A 21,062-nucleotide genomic window follows, 5' to 3' on the forward strand; every position below is an offset into this window, starting at 1 on the left:
CTCTACCACTGAGTCACCTTCCCAGCTCTTTCTTTGTGTACTTTGTCCCAAGCAAATATAGCATTGAATCACATTAGAACTGAGCTCACCAAGTTCCAGTTTCCTTTTGCTTCCTTTGTAATATTTCTGATGTTTTTGTTTTGTTTTATTTTCTCCAGACTTCTTGTCAGCGCCTCCCAGGATGGAAAACTCATCATTTGGGACAGTTACACCACAAACAAGGTAGGCTATGTAAGACCCATTGCCAGAACACCACCACAGAACTGTTCACGGCTGTTCCCTGACTTGGGCCAGCCACAGGGCGGTCCCTGCCTACTCTGTGTGTAGTAGTGAGGTTTTCTCGGGGACAGAGAGCTGCCTGTGGGCTTAAATTTTTGGTTTCTTCTACTGAGGACACAGTACTGTGATTCTCATGTCTTTTCTCTGTAGGTGAGAGCTGAATTATGTTCCTGACTTAGCTCAGTCCAACAAGTTCCATATCTTATTTATAGAAGACAAATGTAGCTTTTTTTTCTTTCCTAGTTAATAGGCTTGGAGTGTTTGTTTTTTGTTTTTTATTCCTTTTTCTTTTTTGTTGATCCTGGGGCTTGAACTCAAGGCCTGGGCACTGCCTCTGAGCTTTTGTGCTTAAAGGATAGCACTCAAGTGATTGAGCCACAGCTCCACTTCTGGCTTTTTGGTGGTTAGTTGGAGATAAAAGTCTCACGGACTTTGTTGTGGGTTCTGGCTTTGAACAGTGAGTCTCAGATCTCAGCCTCTTGAGTAGCTAGGATTACAGTCATGAGCCACTGGTCCCTGGCTTGTTTTGTTTTTCAAAAGAGAATCTGAGGCCAAGCACCATTCGTTCACACCTGTAATCCTAGCTACTTAGGAGGCTGAGATCTGAGGATCACAGTTCAAAACCAGACCTGGCAGGAAAGTACATGTGACTCTTATCTCTGATTCACCAATAAAAAGCCAGAAGTGGAGTTGTAGCTCAAGTAGTGGAGTTCTGTCCTTGCACAAAAGCTCAGGGACAGCTCACAGGACCTGCACCAAAAATCAATCAATCTGAAAGATTCTGTAAGCTGGGTACTGGTGGCTCACACCTGTAATCCTAGCTACTTAGGCTGAGATCTGCGGATCGCTGTTCAAAGCCAGCCCGGGCAGGAAAGTCCATGAGACTCTTATCTCCAATAAACCACTAGAAAACTGGAAGTGGCACTGGGCCTCAAGCAGTAGAACCCTCGCTGAAGAGCGCAGGGACAGTGCCCAGGCCCAGAGTTCAAGCCCGATGACTGACCGAAAAAAAAAAAAAAAACAACTTCAGCCTGGAAAACACAAACCCAGTCTCAGAAAAATAATAAAGGAAGCCTGGGGTAGGGCTAAGCAAGCACAAATCCCAGCACTGTGTTTTTAAAAAATAAGCTGTGTGCTGGTAGCTCACACCTGTCATCCTAGCTACTCAGGAGGCTGAGATCTGAGGATCACAGATCAAAGCCAGCCTGGGCAGCAGTCTGTGAGACTCTTCAGTAAACCACCAGAAAACCAGAAATGGCGCTGTGGCTCAAGTGGTTAAGGGCTAGCCTTGAGCTGAAGAGCTGAGAGACAGCGCCCAAGCCCAGAGTTCAAGTCCCATGACCAACAACAACAAAATTACTATAAGTTAGTGTTGTCATTCCACATATATAGGTAAACTACTTCAATTTTTTTTTTTTTTTGGGGGGGGGGGGCGTCCAGCTCTTCAGCTCAAGGCTAGTGCTCTACCACTTCAGCCACAGCGCCACTTCTGGCTTTTTTCTTTTTGCTTATGTGGTGCTGAGGAGTCGAACCCAGGGCCTCAGGCATGCAAGGCAAGCGCTCTACCACTGAGCCACCTTTCCAGCCCCTTCAATTATGTTTTGCTACAGAATACTAAGTGTGTACTAAAGATTGCAGAAGTCGCAACCAATTTATATTGTGAGGTATTGGCAGGATTGATTAATGTAGATGTCTAGTTGCTTATTTTAAAAACATCTGTTTCTTTAAAATGAGTTTATATAGCCATTTTGACAAAGCTGTTGATGTGTTTTCAATGTGTCCTTTGTTTTAGTTTGGGTTCTTCTGGGAGACAGCGGTCTCATTTGTGTAGTTCAGGGTGCCCTTGCACCTTCTGTCCACGGAGTGATCCTCTCCTGCTTTGGACTACCCAGCATCTGGGAAAGAAGCATGCACCACTACACCGGCTAGTAGTTAATGTTCTTGAATTTTAAGGAGTTTCCTTTGTGTTCCTGTTGTGTAGGTCCACGCCATCCCTCTGCGCTCCTCCTGGGTCATGACCTGTGCGTATGCCCCTTCTGGGAACTATGTGGCCTGTGGGGGCCTGGACAACATTTGCTCCATTTACAATCTGAAAACTCGTGAAGGGAATGTGCGTGTGAGTCGTGAGCTGGCAGGACATACAGGTACATGTCATTTGTCACCTCACTGGTATACACACTGCTTACCCAATAGCCCCTCTTGTCAACCATTGTTACTAAGACTGTTTCACACAGAAATTAAGGTAATGGCCATAAAATTTCCAAAAATACCTTTCCCAATAAGAAACACATGGATTTGTTCACTCTTAATTGTTAGCAACTCCTTTCTGTCCTAAATCATCTTCCAACTTGAGCGCCGTTTCTAATTTAACTGAACATGTGTGTTGTATATGTGTGTGTTTGTGTATATTCTGTTTATTTTTTTTGGGGGGGGGAGGTCCAGTTATGGGGCTTGAACTCTGGGCCTGGGCGTTGTCCCTCAGCTCTTCAGCTCAAGGCTAGCGCTCTGCCACTTGAGCCACAGCACCACTTCCGGCTTTTTTTCTTTTTGCTTATGTAGTGCCGAGGAATAGAACCCAGGGCCTCATGCATGCAAGGCAAGTGCTCTACCACTGAGCTACCTTCCCAGCCCTATTTTGTTTATATGTACATATATATTTGTATGGTGTATGTATGCTTGACCTTACCTTTTATCTTTTTTTGCCAGTCCTAGGGCTTGAACTCTGGGTTCAGGGCAATGTCCCTGAGCTTTTGTGCTCAAGACTAGTGCTCTAATACTTGCTACTGCTCCACTTTTTTCTTTTTGTTAGTTAATTGGAGATGAGAGTCTCCTAGACTTTGTTATCCAAGCTAGCTTCAAACCACGATCCTGGGATCTCAGCCTCCTGAGTAACTAGGATTACAGGCATGAGTCACTGGTACCTAGCTACCGATGTTCTTTTTATTTTTTATTGTTATAAAGGCGTTTTACAGAGAGGTTTACAGTTACATAAGTCAGGCAAAGAATGCATCTCTTTTTAGACAATACCACCCCTTAGACAATACCACCCTTTCCCTCGCTGTCTTCCATTCCTATTCACAAATTGTGTAGTTCATTTTCAACATAGTGTCTAGTGAGTTCCACAGTACCAGTTTCTTTTTACATGCAGTTTTAACCAAGTTTTCAGCCAGGCACTGGTGGCTCATACCTGTAATCCTAGCTCCTCAGGAGGCTGAGATCTGAGGATCTATGTTCAAAGCCAGCCCAGGCAGGAAAGTCCATGAGACACTCCAGTAAACCACCAGAAAACCGGAATGACCCTGTGGCTCAAGTGGTAGAGCACTTGCCTTAAACTGAATACCTCAGGGACAGTTCCTAGGCCAAGAGTTCAAGCCCCATGACCAACAACAAGAAGAAATTCTTTTCACATGGGCATGGTACAACTCAGTGGGTACCTTTAATCTCTTTGTCAACCCAGTCCTACCATGAGTAGTGTGTAGGTCACTTTTCTTACAGTTCATTTCTAGGCAGACAGCTCTGCCCTTCCCTAGGACAGAAACTTGCGAAGACTTTTGGCTTTGTTCCTGGGCCTGAGTAGTATACAACACAAGTGAATTCCTTTGTCATCTGACCTCATAGCAGTAACTGACCCTGGACACCTTTCATGGTCAGGCTAGGAGCTAAACTACAAAGGTGTATTCACAGGAGAAGTTTGGGAAAGGAAGTTCAAAATAACATCCAGAACTACATTGTGATTTTTATATTTTTTTCTTTTTGTGGAGCTGAGGTTGAAAACCAAAGCATGCTAGGCAAGCACTCTGCCACAGAGCTATGTCCCCAACAACACAACTGTGCAAATTCTGTTCTTTGGGTTTGTTGTTGTTGTTGTTATTGTTGCTTTTTGTTTTTTGTTTTTGCCAGTCCTGGGGCTTGAACTAAGGGCTTAGGCACTGTCTCTAGACTTTTTTTTTTTTGGCCAGTTATGGGCCTGGGCACTGTCCCTCACCTCTTCAGCTTAAGGCTAGTGCTTTACCACTCGAACCATAGCGCCACTTCTGGCTTTTTCTGCTTATGTGGTGCTGAGGAATCAAACCCAAGTCTTCATGGATGCAAGACAAACACTCTACCACTGAGCCACCTTCCCAGCCCCTTGTACAAATTCTGAAAGCTTTTAACTGCAGGGAGTTACCAGAGGAACTCTACCTAGGGGCCTTGGGTGCCACCCAGAGCCTTGGGGATTTCCAGTTGGCTGAGGCCTAGTGCCCATCTGAAGGCTTGTGTCAGAGTTCAGAGACGTGACTCCCCAACCAGTCTCTGGTTGTTGGGGTAAGAAGCCACGAAGTGTGGAGGTATGGGGCTGGGAAGGTGGCTCAGTGGTAGAGCGCTTGCCTTGCATGAATGAGACCCTGGGTTCCATTCCTCAGCACCACATAAGCAAAAAGAAAAAAAGCCGAAAGTGGCGCTGTGGCTCAAGTGGTAGAGCGCTAGCCTTGAGCTGAAGAGCTGAGGGACAGCGCCCAGGCCCAGAGTTCAAGCCCCACGACCGGACCCTAAAATAGAAAAAGTGTGGGGGTATGACACAGCCTGGACCGCCAGCGTGAGTCCTGTGTGATTTGCAGTGGGATCTCTGGCTCTCGCCTGCCCTCTGTGCTTGTATGTTGCGTGGGATGAAGTAGCGTTGTCAAGGTCAAAGGAAGGGAAGGATGGCTGTGCTGACTAGGAGGAAGGGCAGTGGCCCCAGGGCACCAGTCAGGAAGAAGAAGAGCTTAGGTGGAGACTCTCCCACCTCTGTGGGCCAGACTCTTCCTCCCATGATGGGATTCGTTCATCCTCGGTCTCAGGGACCAAGGATGTGACCAGGTATCTGTTTTAGCCTTCAGTTTGCTGGACAGAAAAGCAAGTGGGAGACTCAGGTGTTGTGTGGGTGGCACTGGCTGCTCTGCAGTATGAGGAACTGTGAGACCCTCTTGATGGGGGGGGGGGGTCTCACCGTAACTCCACAGCATCTCCTACCTACCTGCATTGTTGGTTTTACTATGCTAGCAGTCCGGGTCAGACACAGGACGCTTAAGGACTATCACTGTGCTTCCGTGTTTCTACATTTAAGTGGTTGTAGAGGCAGAGCTTACAGGTTTGGGTCCTCACTGGTTCTGCTCTTTGCCAGGGTACTTGTCCTGCTGCCGATTCCTGGATGACAATCAGATCGTCACCAGTTCTGGAGACACCACATGGTGAGTACCCAGTAGGGCATGTGGCGGGTCTGAGGCACACCATTTCTGTTAGTCGGGCCACACAGAAGAAAGGACGGTGCTTGGCGTGAGGCCATTTTAATTTTCATGATGGCCTGGAGATTTGAAACACAGAACAGCAATGAGAGAGAATGTATTGTGCTGTTGTAGATGTACAAGTTTTTTTTGTTGTTGTTGTTTGTTTTTCATTTTTTTAATGGTCCAGTCGTGGGCCTGAACTCTGGGCCACCTTCCCAGCCCTAAACTGAAGAATTTTTATTTGTGCCTAAATTAAGTTATCGGGAGGCGGGGGAGGGGCACCCTTTGTTTTGTTGGTTGTGAGGCTCGAACTCAGAGCCTAGGTGCTGTCCCTGAGCTCTTTGACTCAAGGCTGGCACTCTGCCACTTTGAGCCACAGCTCTTCCAGTTTTCTGGTGGTTGATTGGAGATAAGAATCTTGCGGGGGCTGGGAAGGTGGCTCAGTGGTAGAGCGCTGCTTGCCTTGCATGCTTGAGGCCCTGGATTCAATTCCTCAGCACCACATAAGCGAAAAGAAAAAAGCCAGAAATGGCGCTGTGGCTCAAGTGGTAGAGCGCTTGCCTTGAGCTGAAGAGCTGAGGGACAGCACCCAGGCCCAGAGTTCAGGCCCCACGACCTGACCAAAAAAAAAAAAAAAAGAATCTCATGGACTTTCCTGCCCGGGCTGGCTTTGAACCACAATCCTCCGATCTCAATCTCTGAATAGCTAGGGTTACAGGCGTGAGCCACCGGCGCCTGGCTTATGTGTATGTGTGTGATTTACAGTACTGGGGTTTGAAGTTGGAGTTTACCACTTGGTAGACATCCTTTCTACCATTTGGGTTGTACTCCCACCTAGGCAGTTACTTAGAGACTTTCATAAAAGTCCTTTGGAAATTTCTGGTCTTAGCCATGATTGGTGGCCAGGGGCAGCCACTGCTAACTAGACTGTGGCACAGGCACCCCGCACATGGCTGACATAAGTCCCTAGTGTGAGGAGAGTGGGGGCGACGGAGACACAGGTCTTCAGCCCCTCAGCAGGGACTCACAGTGCCAGTGTCCTTGAGTGAGATTTGTAGATTTATAAAAAGAAAACTCCAGACCATCAGTGGTGAAAGACGGTTAGGCATTTACAACATTTTCCTGTGTCCTGATTGTTTTCTTGGAGTCCTGTTCCCCTGCTTCCTTTCTGTGGGTTTCATGCCATAGCAAAGAGAGTCCTTGTTGGATCTGCCTTGCCAGGCTCTCTTGGCTGGCATAAACTAGTCATTTTTAATGATGCTGCATTCTGTGGATTGAATCCAGTAGCAACACACAGCTGTGACCTTTGGAGCTCACTCCTTCCCAGGTGCTGTCTTACCTGTCCAGCAGGACCCTGTGGAAAACTCTGCAGAGCCATTCATACTTTCTGCTCTATGTTTATGACTCCAGAGGACGGTGGGTTTCAGGTTGCTTTAAGCCACTTTTTACCTGTCATTGTCTCCTGAAGCCCAAGAAGGCAAGGGAACAAAGACACAGAGGGAGCAGCACCTTGTCCTCCTCCCAAACCCTCACCAGGCCTCCCGCTGCTTCTGCAAACCAGAGTGGGTGACACAACCCAACATGCCTAAGCTAAAAGGGACGAGGGCCTGTTTGTTGGTGTGAGCCAGCCTGGAGCCCAGAGCAGCCCCAAAGCCCAGCTCCTGCTCTACAGTAGTGTTTGTTTTCCTTCCTTTATTTCTCCTCTAAACAGAGGAGAGATTCCGTATAGCAGCATTTGAATTTACACAAAACACTGAGGTCTCCTGTGGTCCTGGGGTTGACGGTGGCTGTGTTGGGGAGAGGAGGCTGACGTCTGCTTGTCGTTTGCCCTGCTTTAGCGCCCTGTGGGACATCGAGACCGGCCAGCAGACAACCACGTTTACTGGACATACTGGAGACGTCATGAGTCTGTCTCTCGCTCCTGACACCAGACTGTTTGTCTCTGGTGCTTGTGACGCTTCCGCCAAACTCTGGGACGTCCGAGAAGGAATGTGCCGACAGACGTTCACAGGCCACGAGTCTGACATCAATGCCATCTGCGTGAGTTGAAACTTGGCCAGATTAGATCGTCTCTCTCTTTTTTTCTTTTTAAAACTTTAATGTTTTGTTTGGTATGTTAGGGTCCCATTATTTAGCTCTGACTGGCCTTGAACTCAGGAGACCTGCCCCTTTACCCTCCCTTTGCAAATGTAATCAAGTTCACCAGGACTTCCTGGACCTGTGGTGGGCTCCTGCCCCTCTACTGTGTGCTTATCTGCTAGGTGTGGGTGAGGCTGTTGCATGCAGAGCTGTCCCCTCGCCTGAAAGCAGCCAGTAGTTTAGATCCTGGAGTGCACAGCACAGCCTCTGCTGGCCTGGAACGTGGATTCCAGAGCCTCGTACCCAACAGCTAGCCGGCGTGTCCGCTTCTGGTCTCCTGGGGTAGTTTGGAGGGCTGTGTGGTAGCTTTGCTTTTTCCTTGAAGTCTGGCGGGTTCTAGATGGCACCTGCAGAGGAGCACAGGCAGAGGCTTGTGCAACACTGGCTGCACAATGCTGCTGGACTAGATTCACCCTGAGTGGCAGATTCGGTTCGTAAGCACTGTCTCTGCTTACCTGTGGTGCCAGTCCCTCCGTGTACATGTTTTGATTTGCCTTCTCTGCACAGTTCTTTCCAAATGGCAATGCGTTTGCCACTGGCTCAGACGATGCCACGTGCAGGCTGTTTGACCTCCGCGCAGACCAGGAGCTCATGACCTACTCCCACGACAATATCATCTGCGGCATCACCTCTGTCTCCTTCTCCAAGAGTGGGCGCCTCCTCCTCGCTGGGTACGACGACTTCAACTGCAACGTCTGGGACGCACTCAAAGCCGACAGAGCAGGTAGGCGGCCCTGGGGATCCTCTGTGCCCCGGACCCAGAGGACAGGACACACTAGAGCTAAAATACATGCTTGTGTGAGCATGGTTGCCGTGCGGAACAGCAAAGGGGTTGGCAGTGACATTCCACACGCTCCAGGCTCTGACTCTTCAGAGGCTGACTCCAAAGGGCACCCCAAAAGTGCATTGGGCAGGCCAGCCACCACGTGGTCTTGGCTCCTGGGTTGCTCACGCTCCAGCTCTGACATCCGGTGAAGCAGTGTCCATCAGAGGCACATAGCTTCCAAAGTCAGTGCCTTTAAAGAGCCAGGGTGCTACCCGAGGCCCCAGCAGAGCTGTCCCTGTGCGTCACTGGAGCACAGAGACTGAGGAGCTGTCTGCAGCCTCCTCTGGGAGGAGGTGTGTCCTGTCTGCTCTGGGCTACAGCTGCTGTGGCGTTATCAGGACCCCCACTTGTGCCCTTAGTTTCTCTCTTTGATGGCTCTGCGGTCTTAGCCATCAGAGCCTGGGAGCTGGGTTGTGTTGGGCACTAGGGATTGAGATGGAGTTTAGATTTTTTTTAATTGTTATTATAAAGGCAATGTACAGAGAGGGGTTACTATTTCATGAGTCAAGTGATAAGTACTTTTTGTTGTTGGTGGTGGTGGTGGTCATGGGGCTTGAACTCTGGGCCTGGGCACTATCCCTCAGCTCTTCAGCTCAAGGTGAGTGCTCTACTGCTTGAGCCACAGTGCCACTTCCGGTTTTCTAGTGTTTATTGGAGATAAGAGTCTCCTGGACTTTCCTGCCCGTGCTGGCTTTGAACCTCGATCCTCAGATCTCAGCCTCCTGAGTAGCTAGGATGACAGGCGTGAGCCACTGGCGCCTGGCAAAATTTAGAATTTATTTTTATTTTATTTTATTTTTTTATTTTTTTGGGTCTGGTCATGGGCCTGAACTCTGGGCCTGGGCGCTGTTCCTCAGCTCTTCAGCTCAAGGCTAGCGTTCTACCACTTGAGCCACAGCACCAATTCCGGCTTTTTTCCTTTTTGCTTATGTGGTGCTGAGGAATCGAACCCAGGGCCTCATGCATACAAGGCAAGCGCTCTACCACTGAGCCACCTTCCCAGACCATATTTATTTATTTATTTTTATTTTTTAGTCAGTCATGAGTCTTGAACTCTGGGCCTGGGCGCTGTCCCTCAGCTCTTCAGCTCAAGGCGAGCGCTCTACCACTTGAGCTACAGCGCCACTTCCGGTTTTCTGGTGGTTTATTGGAGATAGGAGTCTCACGGTCTCTCCTGCCCGGGCTGGCTTTGAACCGCGATCCTCAGATCTCAGCCTCCTGAGTAGCTAGGATTACAGGTGTGAGCCAGCAGCTCCTGGCTTGTTGTCTTTTTCTTGCTGCAGGTTGACTGTGATGGGCTCTGAGTCTTGTCCATCTAGATGGGCTTTCTAACCAGCACCAGTGGCTCACACCTTTAATCCTAGCTCCTCGGGAGACTGAGAGCTGAAGATGGTGATTTGAGACCAGCCCAGGCAGGAAAGCCTGGGGGGCTCTTACCTCCAATTCACCATACCAGAAAAGCCAGAAGTGCTTAACTGTGTGTGGCTCAAGTGGTAGAGCACTAGCCTGTGGAGCCCTCGGCGCCGCGTCGTGGACGGGTGGGCGTCTGGGCCTGAGTGTCTGTGCTTGTTTGCTCCTAGGGGTCTTGGCTGGTCACGACAACCGTGTCAGCTGCCTGGGTGTGACCGACGACGGCATGGCTGTGGCGACAGGGTCTTGGGACAGCTTCCTCAAGATCTGGAACTGATGCTAGTAGGTAATGGAGCGGCCCTGGTGACCCTGCCTCAGTGGAGCTTTTCCTCTATGTCATAGTGCAGGGGCCCCGTGTGTGGTTTCTGGATCCACATGGGCGTGGTATGGGTCTGGAACTGGAGCAGATCTGAAGCCAGAGCCTCAGCTGTGACCATGGGGGAGCAGTGGAAGTGAGCGGGCAGGTGGATTGTATCTCTGAGCTCAGATTCCCAAACTCTGTTCCCAGCAGCAGGCGAACGCCACGGTGACTGGAAGACCGTTCCCCCCTCAAAGGGAGACAGCGATAGCATATCCTATCCGACCACCCTAACGCAGCACCCACACCTCCCCTCAGAACCTCAAAGGGCAAGATCTCTTCTCCTTCACTTACTGCTGAAACCAAGAGCACAACTCCCACCAAGAGAAGGATCTCCGTGCTGTCAACTAAAACAAATTGTGCATTCCTTCCGGGGCCATTGTCTTTGTTTTCTTTTTTGTCTTGGATGAGTTTTAAAAGGAAATACTACAATAAAAATGTTAACCAGAAGGTAAACCGGAGTGTAATTGTGAGACAGACACGCCTTTTCAATAGTTCATTTGGACTTTAGACCAGTGATCCTGTTTTGTGGCTTTGTTTATCCTGTAACTGTTTTTAAGTAGCAAGCTGTGTTTGTAGCAGGATTTTGAAAGCATTCACATTTCCTTTTTACCTATTTTCCTTTATGTTCATAGGTAAACAGACTAGAGCCTGGGCTGGGTCTCTGACCTTGTCAATGATGTGGTGTAGTCCCGGGCTTCTCCCTTCTGTCTCCCATCATAGATGACGGTTGCACACACACACAGCGTAGTGGAAGAGACAGCTCAGAAGCAGATCAACCAAGCACTTGCTGTGGTGGTCAGCGGTGCTTGGTCAGAGTCCTTCCCCTTCGCTGACCTGTTCCCCCACTGTCCAGTGCGACTTCTGCTCTCACCTTGGGTTTCCTGTGAAATTGGAGGGAAGTTTGCAATCCCCTAACACTACCCCACCCCTGCTGTCAGGAGCCCAGCAGAGAGGTGCCTGTCCTGTTCTTGGATAGTCAGTCGGTTCTTTGTGTATGAAACCATGTACAAATCAATGTTTTGAAAATAATGATCTCAGACTTTCTAAGTTAAATTTTAAAAAATTGATTGTTTGCCATATTGGGTGGGTTTACTCTTAGAATCGCATGCTGTAGAAATGCTCAAAAGTGCACATAGGACTCGGTCCTTAGATGTTCTTTTTCTTTTAAGAAATAACCTCTCCAGTTGTAACCATGGTGGCTCTGTCCTTGCTCGCTGCTGCTGCCCTGCACACGCCGAAAGCAGCGAGCGCTACCCGCTAGCCAGAGGGATAAGTCACTGTTTTCTTTACTTTTACAAAAACAGACAGTCCTGTTGTGAATGATTGCTGTTGGAGTCTGAGAGAGAAGAGGAGGTGGGGAGCCTCTTCCCCACCGCTGCTTCCTTGAAGCCCTGCCTCTGTGGGCCTCTTGCGCCTGAGGCAGACCATTTTTACACCATGCAGATCTTCCTGGTCTTCATTGGAGCCAGGGTTCCGCAGCAGCGTTGGACAGCAGTGTTCTGTGGGCCCTCCCCTGCCCCTCCCCCTCCCTGCACCCCTCATAGCAGCAGTAGTGGCTTCACCATCCTGTTTCCTGCGACACCTGTAAAAACTGTGCTGTGACCATGCGGTAGGCCTGGACCTGGCAAAGAATACAGCGAAGCCCCCTTTCCCTTCCACAACCCCTTCCACCCTTTGTATTTAATTTCAAAGTCAGTGTACTGCAAGGAGGCTGGATGCAAGATAGATACTATATTAAACTGTACTGTTATTTAAGATGTAATAAAGCAGTTTGACATGAGGGACTTTGGTGTGACAGTTTTTCGTGGGTTGATTTCTGGTGTGCCCACCGCCCTGAGGCCTGACATAACTGAGGACCTACTGCCTGAGAGAGCATTCCGTCAGGCTGAGCTGCATGTCCGTCAGGCTGAGTAGCTGAGCTGCATTTTGTAAGAAAAACCAATCTCTACCATAGAACTGTGGAAAACAAAGCTTTGGACACATGCAGTGTCTAGAGGCCAGAGTCAAGCACTTGGATGCTTCTAGGCTGAACAACCCCCATCCCCCTCCCCCCAAAACAACACCCCCATCCTGGGGTTTGAATGCAGGACCTCAGCTCTACCACTTCAGCTACAGTGCCACTTTCAGTTTTATTGTGATATTTTTATCAGAGATAAAAAGTTTCTCGTGGAGCCGGGCGCTGGTGGCTCACACCTATAATCCTAGCTACTCAGGAGGCTGAGATCTGAGGATCGCGGTTCAAAGCCAGCCCGGGCAGGAGAGACCGTGAGACTCCTATCTCCAATAAACCACCAGAAAACCGGAAGTGGCGCTGTAGCTCAAGTGGTAGAGCGCTCGCCTTGAGCTGAAGAGCTGAGGGACAGCGCCCAGGCCCAGAGTTCAAGCCCCAGGACTGACCAAAAAAAAAAAAAGCCAGAAGTGATGCTATTGCTCAAGTAGTAGAGTGCTAGCCTTGAGCAAGAGAAGCTTGGGGACAATGCCGAGGCCCTCAGTTCCAACCCCAGAACTAGCCAAAAAAAAAGAAAGAAAGCTGAGTGCTGGTGGCTCACACTTGTCATCTTAGCTATTCAGGAGGCTGAGATCTGAGGATCGTGGTTCAAAGCCATCTGAGGCAGGAAAGTCCATGAGACTATTTTGTTTTGTTTTGTTTTGGTCCAGTTGTGGGGCCTGAACTCTGGGCCTGAGCACTGTCCCTCAGCTCTTCAGCTCAAGGCTAAGTCCCCTACCACTTGAGCCACAGTGCCACTTCTGGCTTTTTTTTTTTGGGTCCGGTTGTGGGGCCTGAACTCTGGGCCTGGGCGCTGTCCCTCAGCTCTTCAGCTCAAGGCTAGCGCTCTACCACCTGAGCCACAGCGCCACTTCCGGCTTTTTTCTTTTTGCTTATGTGGTGCTGAGGAATCGAACCCGGGGTCTCATGCATGCAAGGCAAGCGCTCTACCACTGAGCCACCTTCCCAGCCCACTTCTGGCTTTATTTTTGCTTATGTGATGCTGAGGAATCGAACCCAGGGCCTCAGGCATGCAAGGCAAATGCTCTACCACTGAGCCAACTTCCCAGCCCCTCCATGAGACTCTTATTGCCAGTTAACCACCAGAAAACCAGGAGTGGTGCTGTGGCTCAATTGGTAGAGCACTAAAAACCCAGGGCCTCAGCCATGCAAGGCAAGTGCTCTACCACTGAGCCAACTTCCCAGCCCCTCCATGAGACTCTTATTGCCAGTTAACCACCAGAAAACCAGGAGTGGTGCTGTGGCTCAATTGGTAGCCTTGAGCTGAAGAGCTGAAGGACAGCACCCAGGTCCAGAGTTCAGGGTCAGTGCCCAGGCGCAGTATTCAAGCCCAAGACTGATGGAAATAACTAATTGTTGTGCTCCGTGCTGGTATTTCCTGGGCACTGTCCTGAGTTTTTTTTTTGTTTTGTTTTGTTTTTTAGATCAGTCCTGGTCCCTGAACTCTGGGCCTGGGCGCTTTTCTTCAAGGCGAGCACTCTACCTCTTGAGCCACCGCAACACTTCTAGCTTTTTATGTTTATGTGGTGCTGAGGCATCGAACCCAGGGCCTCATACATGCGAGGCAAGCACTCTACCAATGAGCCACCTTCCCAGCCCCTCCCTGAGCTTTTGCTCAAGGTTAACACTCTTCCACTTGAGCCACAGCACCATTTCTAGTTTTTTTTTGTGTATGTGGTAGTGAGGAATTGAACCCAGGGCTTCGTGCATGCTAAGCAAGCACCCTACCCCTAAGCCACATTCCCAGCCCCAGGGTGTCACTTGGTCTGCAGCAGGTGACCAGCCTTTGGGACTGAGCAAGGCAGGCCATATTGGGTGATTGAGAGTCACGGAGCTGCCCAGCGCACCCAGTGATGCCTTCCCCTGGTCCCTTTCACAAGATACTGCCCTAGTGACTTGGGGTGGGGTGCCCACAGACCAAGCAGCTGGGTTTGCCCAGCTTCACCAGATGTAAGTCTTTTGCAAGCCTTCACCCTGAGGCCCTGTGGGAATGTGGGAGCTCTAAGGCCCTTCCTGGGCTGGGAGAGGCGCAGATGGTCACCCTCCCCCTCGCATCGGCCTTCAGCGGTTCTTGTGTCCTATCAGCCCCTGGCTTGGGGCCTGGCAGGAGGGACCTGGCCTGACCATTTTTCTTTCTTCCTTGGCCTAGAAGGGCCGGAAGCTGATGGCCCCTCAGGCCAGTGTCAAGACGACTGCCCACTAGATGGCTGAAAGCAGCAAAGTAACTTTGTTCTGGGTGAGGACGAGCTGTGGGTAAGCACAAAGGTCAAGCTTTGTACAAGTGGCATTAGCCATTAACCCAATAGGACAGGCGGTGCCCTTTAACCCTTCCTGCTATGGAGTGACAGACACCAGCAGCTAGCACCCCCCCATGCCACCACCCTCCTAGGGGTCACCTTGCTCCATTGCACCTCCTCGGGGGACACACTCCTGTGCAGGGCACACAGGCAGTTGTGGCTTCAGTGGCAGACATGTTAGCAGATCCCACAAACAGCAGGAGCACAGCGCAGCCTTGCAGCTTGTGAGCCCGAATTCTGGCATCAGGACAGTGGCCAAGAGGGAGCTAGTCTTGCCTACCGGAGCCCAGCGTGCTCAGCCTGCATGCCTGTGTCCAACTCTCCCGCTTGCCCTTCCTGCTGCCTCTGGCTCCAGGGCCCAGATAAGCCAGTTTCCAGTCCACCTGCAGCACCTTCGCTAGGTGTTTTTGTGTTGTTTTTTAAGTGGTACTTGGGTCTTAAAGTGGCAATCTGGTATTGGCTGAGTGCTAATTACAGCCTTGTGCAATTTTGCTTTACCCAAGCAATTACTTGTAATTTCCTAACTCTACCTAGGCATCCTTTTTCTAAAAGTTTCCCAGGATCCTTGGTAGGCATCTTGAGTTTTTCTTTACGGTGAGACATTCCAACATCAGAAAAATCTGTGTGTATCATTTCAGAACATTTTCCCTGCTTTTTGCAAAATGAAGTTTGTTGGAGAATAGTGTTAAAATCACAGCTCTTGGGAGATGGCACATGATGTCTGACATCTCAGGCCGGAGTGTCCAGAGCATGTGTCTGCTGTATTTCTTTTCTAATATACTTTTACACACATACACACACAATAAAGTTCCCATTTAAAGGCCAAGGCTGCTGGGCACCGGTGGCTCACGCCTGTCATCCTAGCTACCCAGGCTGAGACCTGAGGTTTGCAGTTCAAAGCTAGCCCGGCAGAAAAAATCCCTGAGACTCTTACTTCAGTGAACCACCAGAAAACTGGAAGTGGCACTGTGGCTCAAGTGGTAGAGCACTTGCCTTGAGCTGAAGAGCTGAGAGGCAGCACTTTGGCCCAGAGCTCAAGCCCCACGACCAACCAAAAAAAGTCTCACGAGGACTTTCCTGCCCAGGCTGGCTTTGAACTGCAATCCTCAGAGTTCAGCCTCCTAGTCACTAGGATTATAGGCGTGAGCCACTGGTGCCTGGCTCATCCACTGGTGAGACTCATCCCCAGTTAACCACTCAAAACCAGAAGTGGGCCGGGCGCCGGTGGCTCATGCCTGTAATCCGCTAGGAGGCTGAGGTCTGAGGATCACTGTTCAAAGCCAGCCAGAGCAGAAAATTCTGTGAGACACTGATCTCCAATAAACCACTAGAAAACCAGAAGTGGCGCTGTGGCTCAAGAGATAGAGCTCTCACCTTGAGCTGAAGAGCACAGGGACAGGGCCCAGGTCCAGAGTTCAAGCCCCATGACCAACCCCCCCCCCCCAAAAAAAAAAAAAAAACTAAAAATAACAAAGTGGCTGTGGCTCAAGTGGTAGAGTGCTAGCCTTGAGCACAAAAGAGGTGCTCAGGGACAGCACTCAGGCCCTGAGTTCCAGCCCCATGAACATGGCTTGAACTTGAGGCCGGGCCCTGTCCCTGAGCCTCTTTGTGCTCAAAGCTAATGCTCTACCCCTTGAGCCACAGCACTACCTCCGGCTTTTTCTGCTTATGTGGTGGTACTTATGAATAGAATCCAGGCTTCATGCTTGCTAGGCAAGCACTCTACCACCAAGCCACCTTCCTAGCCCCTAAAGTCCTAATTCTTTATAAAATACACCCCCTGGAAAGTGGCCAGGAGTACTTGTAAGTTGCCATTTTCATTTTCCCTGCTTGGAAAGAAAGGCAGAAAATGGCAGGTACCGAATACATTGTTCTAACCAAGGAAGTTCCCTCTGGCAAGTTCCTTAACTGGAACCCTTTGCTCTGTACTCCTCCACGGGATGTCTCCTTCCACCTGAATGAGTAAGGATTAGTAAGGGCAATGGGTTTTGTTTTGTTTTGTTTTTTGTCCGGCCGTGGGGCCTGAACTCTGGGCCTGGGCGCTGTCCCTGGACTCTTCAGCTCAAATGCTAGCGCTCTACCACTTGAGCCACAGCGCCACTTCCAGCTTTTTCTTTTTGCTTATGTGGTGCTGAGGAATCGAACCAAGGGCCTCAGGCATGCAAGGCAAGCGCTCTACCACTCTACCACTGAGCCACCTTCCAGCCCCAGGGCAATGGTTTTTTCAGGAAATGTCCTGATCTGTGTTCCCTCACTTTTTTTTGGGGGGGGGGTCCGGTCGTGGGGCCTGAACTCTGGGCCTGGGCGCTGTCCCTCAGCTCTTCAGCTCAAGGCTAGCGCTCTACCACTTGAGCCACAGTGCCACTTCCGGCTTTTTTCTTTTTGCTTATGTGGTACTGAGGGTTAGGTTTTTAAAAAGAGGTAGCCGAGTAAGAACTGCACCACGCACGTGGTGTTCAGGTAAGGGGTAGGTTTATTCAGTAGACCTGCTGGGACCAGGCAAGGTTGGCACTCCACGCAGCTGGCCAAAGAGGGTGTCTGGCCCCGGGTTAGGCCTTATCTAGGGTAGGGGGTGGGGAAGGGTGTGTCCAGGTAAAGGGAAGTGGGATCAGGTGGGAGAAAGGTGTGACCACATCAGGTTAAGATGTGACCTCAGCGGATGCGGATGTGACCTCTTCCAGGTATCCCAGTTGCCTAGGTAACGCAGGTACTGGGCGAGGTCTGTTCGCCGTCCAGGAATGGACCTTACACTGAGGAATTGAACCCCAGGGCCTCATGCATGCAAGGCAAGCGCTCTACCACTGAGCCACCTTCCCAGCCCTCACTTTTAGGGTCCAAACTTCAGACAGGTTGGAGAATCCAGCTGTCTAACCGGTTATAAGACAAGAACTAGTGGGAACATGACCTCTCTCAGTTCTTAGTCTTACTTTTCCACTTGTTATTCTGAGGAGCCTCATTCTGAAAGCTGCATGTCCGGCAGGGAAAGAGCATTTCACAGAAAACAAAAAATGCCTTTGAAAAACAGTAATAAGGAAACAAAGAGAAAGTCAAGGCATCCAGAAGAGTAAGCAGTGAGCCCAGGAAATAGGTTGTCCTACAAAACCTTATAAAACCCAAGGGGGTGTTACCCTCGCAATTTATGTAACTGTATCGGCCTTACAATAATAAAAACTAAATTCAAAAAAAGTAAAAAGAAATTCAGCCAGGACAATTTCAATCTTTGTCCTTATGTGTCCGCAGACCACGCCCAGGTGCTGCATTGTTGACTACCGGCCAAGATGTGCATATGTTAGGTCAGCATAACTTAGGTGAGTGAGGCCTGGGTCCTTATTCTGCCCAGATAGTGTCTTGGCCCAGCAGGGCTGGGCTGGGCTGGAGCTGTGGCCCACAGCCTCCTGAACACGACCAGACCCTTCCTCGGCCCTGACAGTAAAAATTACTCTTCTCCAAAACAATGTTCCAAGGGGATAGTTTTGTTTTGTTTTTGTCGGTCACAGGGCTTGAACTCTGGGCCTGGGCGCTGTCCCTCAGCTCTTCAGCTCAAGGCCAGCGCTCTACCACTTGAGCCACAGACAGCACCACTTCCGGTTTTCTAGTGGTTTATTGGAGAAAAGAATCTCGGGCTGGGAAGGGGGCTCAGTGGTAGAGCGCTTGCCTTGCATGCCTGAGGCCCTGGGTTCGATTCCTCAGCACCACATAAGCAAAAAGAAAAATGCTGGAAGTGGCACTGTGGCTCAAGTGGTAGAGCGCTAGCCTTGAGCTGAAGAGCTGAGGGACAGCGCCCAGGCCCCAGAGTTCAGGCCCCACGACCGGACCCAAAAAAAAAAAAAAAAATCTCATGGACTTTCCTGCCCCAGCTGACTTTGAACCATGCTCCTCCCATCTCAGCCTCCGGAGTAGCTAGGATGACAGGTGTGAGCCACTGTCACCAGGCTGTTTGTTTTTTAGAATCCAAGCAAACAAGAAGCTATCCTTAGATGGAACAAAGGCACAGAGAAGCCCCAGCCCCCAGTCATAGCTCCTTGGAGGACAGAGGATTCTGTATTCTCAGGCCCTGGGTACTGAGTTACTTGGAAGGGCTGAAAAAACTGGTTTGTACCAAGGCTCAGCTCAGCTGGAGTAGGACCCTCCCCCCTGCCCCTGCAGGACTTCCTCCTTTCCCCCCTCCCCCACCCCTGCAGGACTTCCTCCTTCCCCCCATCCCCCACCCCTGCAGGACTTCCTCCTTCCCCCCATCCCCCACCCCTGCAGGACTTTCCCATCCCTTTCTCACTCACCCCTACCACTTCTGTCCTCCCTCAGATAGCTAGTCTGAGTAGACAAGTTGCTGTGGCTACTCAGGAGGCTGAGGTCTGACGATCGCAGTTCAAAGTCAATCTGGGCAGGAAAGCTCATAAGACTCTTATCTCCAATGAACCACCAGAAAACCAGAAGTGGTGCTGTGGCTCAAGTGGTATAACTGCTAGCCTTGAGCTGAAGAGCTCAGGGATGTAAGGTCCGCTCCTGGATGGCGAGCAGACTCCACCCTCCTCACAGCAAAGTCTCCACCCAGTACCTGTGTTACCTAGGCAACTGGGACACCTGGAAAAGGTCACATCTGCATCCACTGAGGTCACATCTCAATTTGACGTGGCCACACCTTTCTCTGCCCATACCCCAGATAAGGCCTAGCCCAGGCCCAGACGCGCTCTCGGCTTTTCTACCTCTTTCTCAGCTCTTTTCTTTCCCAGCTCCCTTCTCTGTGCTCTCTCTGCTCTTCTCTAGCTCTCCTCTCTCTCTGCTCTTTTCTAGCTCTTCTCTCTTTCTTTCCCAGCACTCTTTCCCAGGCTTTTCCCCACCGCGTGGAGGACCAAGATGGCCTGGTGCCCGCCGGAACGATGAATAAACCTACCCCTTACCTGAATACCACGTGCGTGGTGCTGTTCTTACTCAGCTACCTCTTTTTAAAAACCTAACAAGGGACAACGCCCAGGCCCAGAGTTCAAGCCCACAACCAACAAAAGAAAAAGAAAAAAAAAAAACTCCAAAGCTAACTGCTTCCCATGCTTTGCAAGATTCAGTTCCTGGCTCTGGCTCTTCACGCTCTCTCACGGGAAAGTGGACAAAGGTCTCTGTAGTAGGAAGACCCCTACTCAGGCAGGCAAACCCACCTAGTCGTCCAGAGTGACAGAGCCCACCGCAACAAAGTTGTTGACAACTTTATTTTTTTTTTTTTATTTTTTTTTTTTTTTGTCGGTCGTGGGGCTTGAACTCTGGGCCTGGGCGCTGTCCCTCAGCTCTTCAGCTCAAGGCGAGCGCTCTACCACTTGAGCTACAGCGCCACTTCCGGTTTTCTGGTGGTTTATTGGAGATAGGAGTCTCACGGTCTCTCCTGCCCGGGCTGGCTTTGAACCGCGATCCTCAAATCTCAGCCTCCTGAGTAGCTAGGATTACAGGCGTGAGCCACCAGCGCCCGGCTTTGACAACTTTATTGAGAAGGTTCCTACACTGACCGGCCAGGGCAGAGCACAGGCTCAGCGCCTATGAGCCCCATTCTTTGGTTTTTAAAGGCAAAATCCATGAGGTCGAGCCTGGTCACACGCAGGTGACCAGTGGGATCGTACCACACACAAAGGATTGTACGGTCAAACCAGGCCACACACAGGTGGCCAATAGGCAGAGTTTACCATAAGCATGTGCAAAGGGCAGGGTTTACCATAAAGCACGTGATGTCGCCAGTTGAGCCAGACTACAACATGTTTTATGGGTCAGTCCTTAACAATCAAGGTGGGTTAGGTTGCTAAGGGGAGGGGGACCAGATGCATTTTTTCCATTCCAGGAACTGGGCTGGTTGGAGCCAAGGTCTAGTTAACCTTGTTTAAAGGTTTTTTCTAAAATCTCTAAAACAGGCAAAGCCTGGAAAGAAGCTGTACCAGCTTGGGCCCCATCTCAGGGCCTGTCAGTGTCCAGCTTCTGTCTCCGACTCTTAACATGACCAGAAAGGAGGAGTGGCTAGGCACTGGTGGCCTATACCTGTAATCCTAGCGATTCTCAGGGGCTGCGAGCTGAGCTTCAAAGGTAGCAGACAAATCCAAGGGACTCCTACCTCCAGTTAACTATGGAAGAGCTGGACGTGAAAATGCGGCTCAAGTGCTGAGTGTGAGCCATGAACAATAAAAGGAGGTGTGGTGGGAGAGTTGCTTAACTGCTTTTTTAATTTTTTTTTTTTTTTTGTCGGTCGTGGGGCTTGAACTCTGGGCCTGGGCGCTGTCCCTCAGCTCTTCAGCTCAAGGCGAGCGCTCTACCACTTGAGCTACAGCGCCACTCTGCTTTTTTAATTTTTATAAGTTTACTTCCTAGTTCTAACTTCGAGGTCCGGCTCTTTTGACATCTGTGAAAAATACAACTTCCTGTCTCCTCATGTCCTCCATCTTCCTATGGGACCACCCAGAGCCCTGACAGCCCTGGCTTCTGAACCTCTTCCCTCAGCCCCGGCTCACACACTTGGCAAAAACCC

General features: G+C 50.2%; 1 protein-coding gene across 4 annotated transcripts in view; it reads left to right on the top strand.

Moving 5' to 3' along the window:
- Gnb1 (G protein subunit beta 1) overlaps positions 1–12,041 on the top strand; it is a 71,989-nt gene extending 59,948 nt beyond the window's left edge. Inside the window, exons 6-12 of one of the 4 annotated variants that reach the window (XM_042701944.1) lie at positions 159–222; positions 2,261–2,423; positions 5,423–5,489; positions 7,364–7,565; positions 8,172–8,388; positions 10,071–10,186; positions 10,409–12,041. In XM_042701944.1, the coding sequence (XP_042557878.1) occupies positions 159–222; positions 2,261–2,423; positions 5,423–5,489; positions 7,364–7,565; positions 8,172–8,388; positions 10,071–10,177 (820 nt within the window). In that variant the 3' untranslated portion in view covers positions 10,178–10,186; positions 10,409–12,041. The remainder of the gene's footprint in view (positions 1–158; positions 223–2,260; positions 2,424–5,422; positions 5,490–7,363; positions 7,566–8,171; positions 8,389–10,070; positions 10,187–10,408) is intronic. The other 3 variants (XM_042701942.1, XM_042701945.1, XM_042701943.1) reach the window with 3 other exon arrangements.
- Positions 12,042–21,062: the final 9,021 nt, after the last annotated feature.

Source organism: Dipodomys spectabilis, unplaced genomic scaffold (assembly GCF_019054845.1).
Source record: "Dipodomys spectabilis isolate Male_0828 unplaced genomic scaffold, ASM1905484v1 ptg000299l, whole genome shotgun sequence".
Classification (NCBI taxonomy): domain Eukaryota; kingdom Metazoa; phylum Chordata; class Mammalia; order Rodentia; family Heteromyidae; genus Dipodomys; species Dipodomys spectabilis.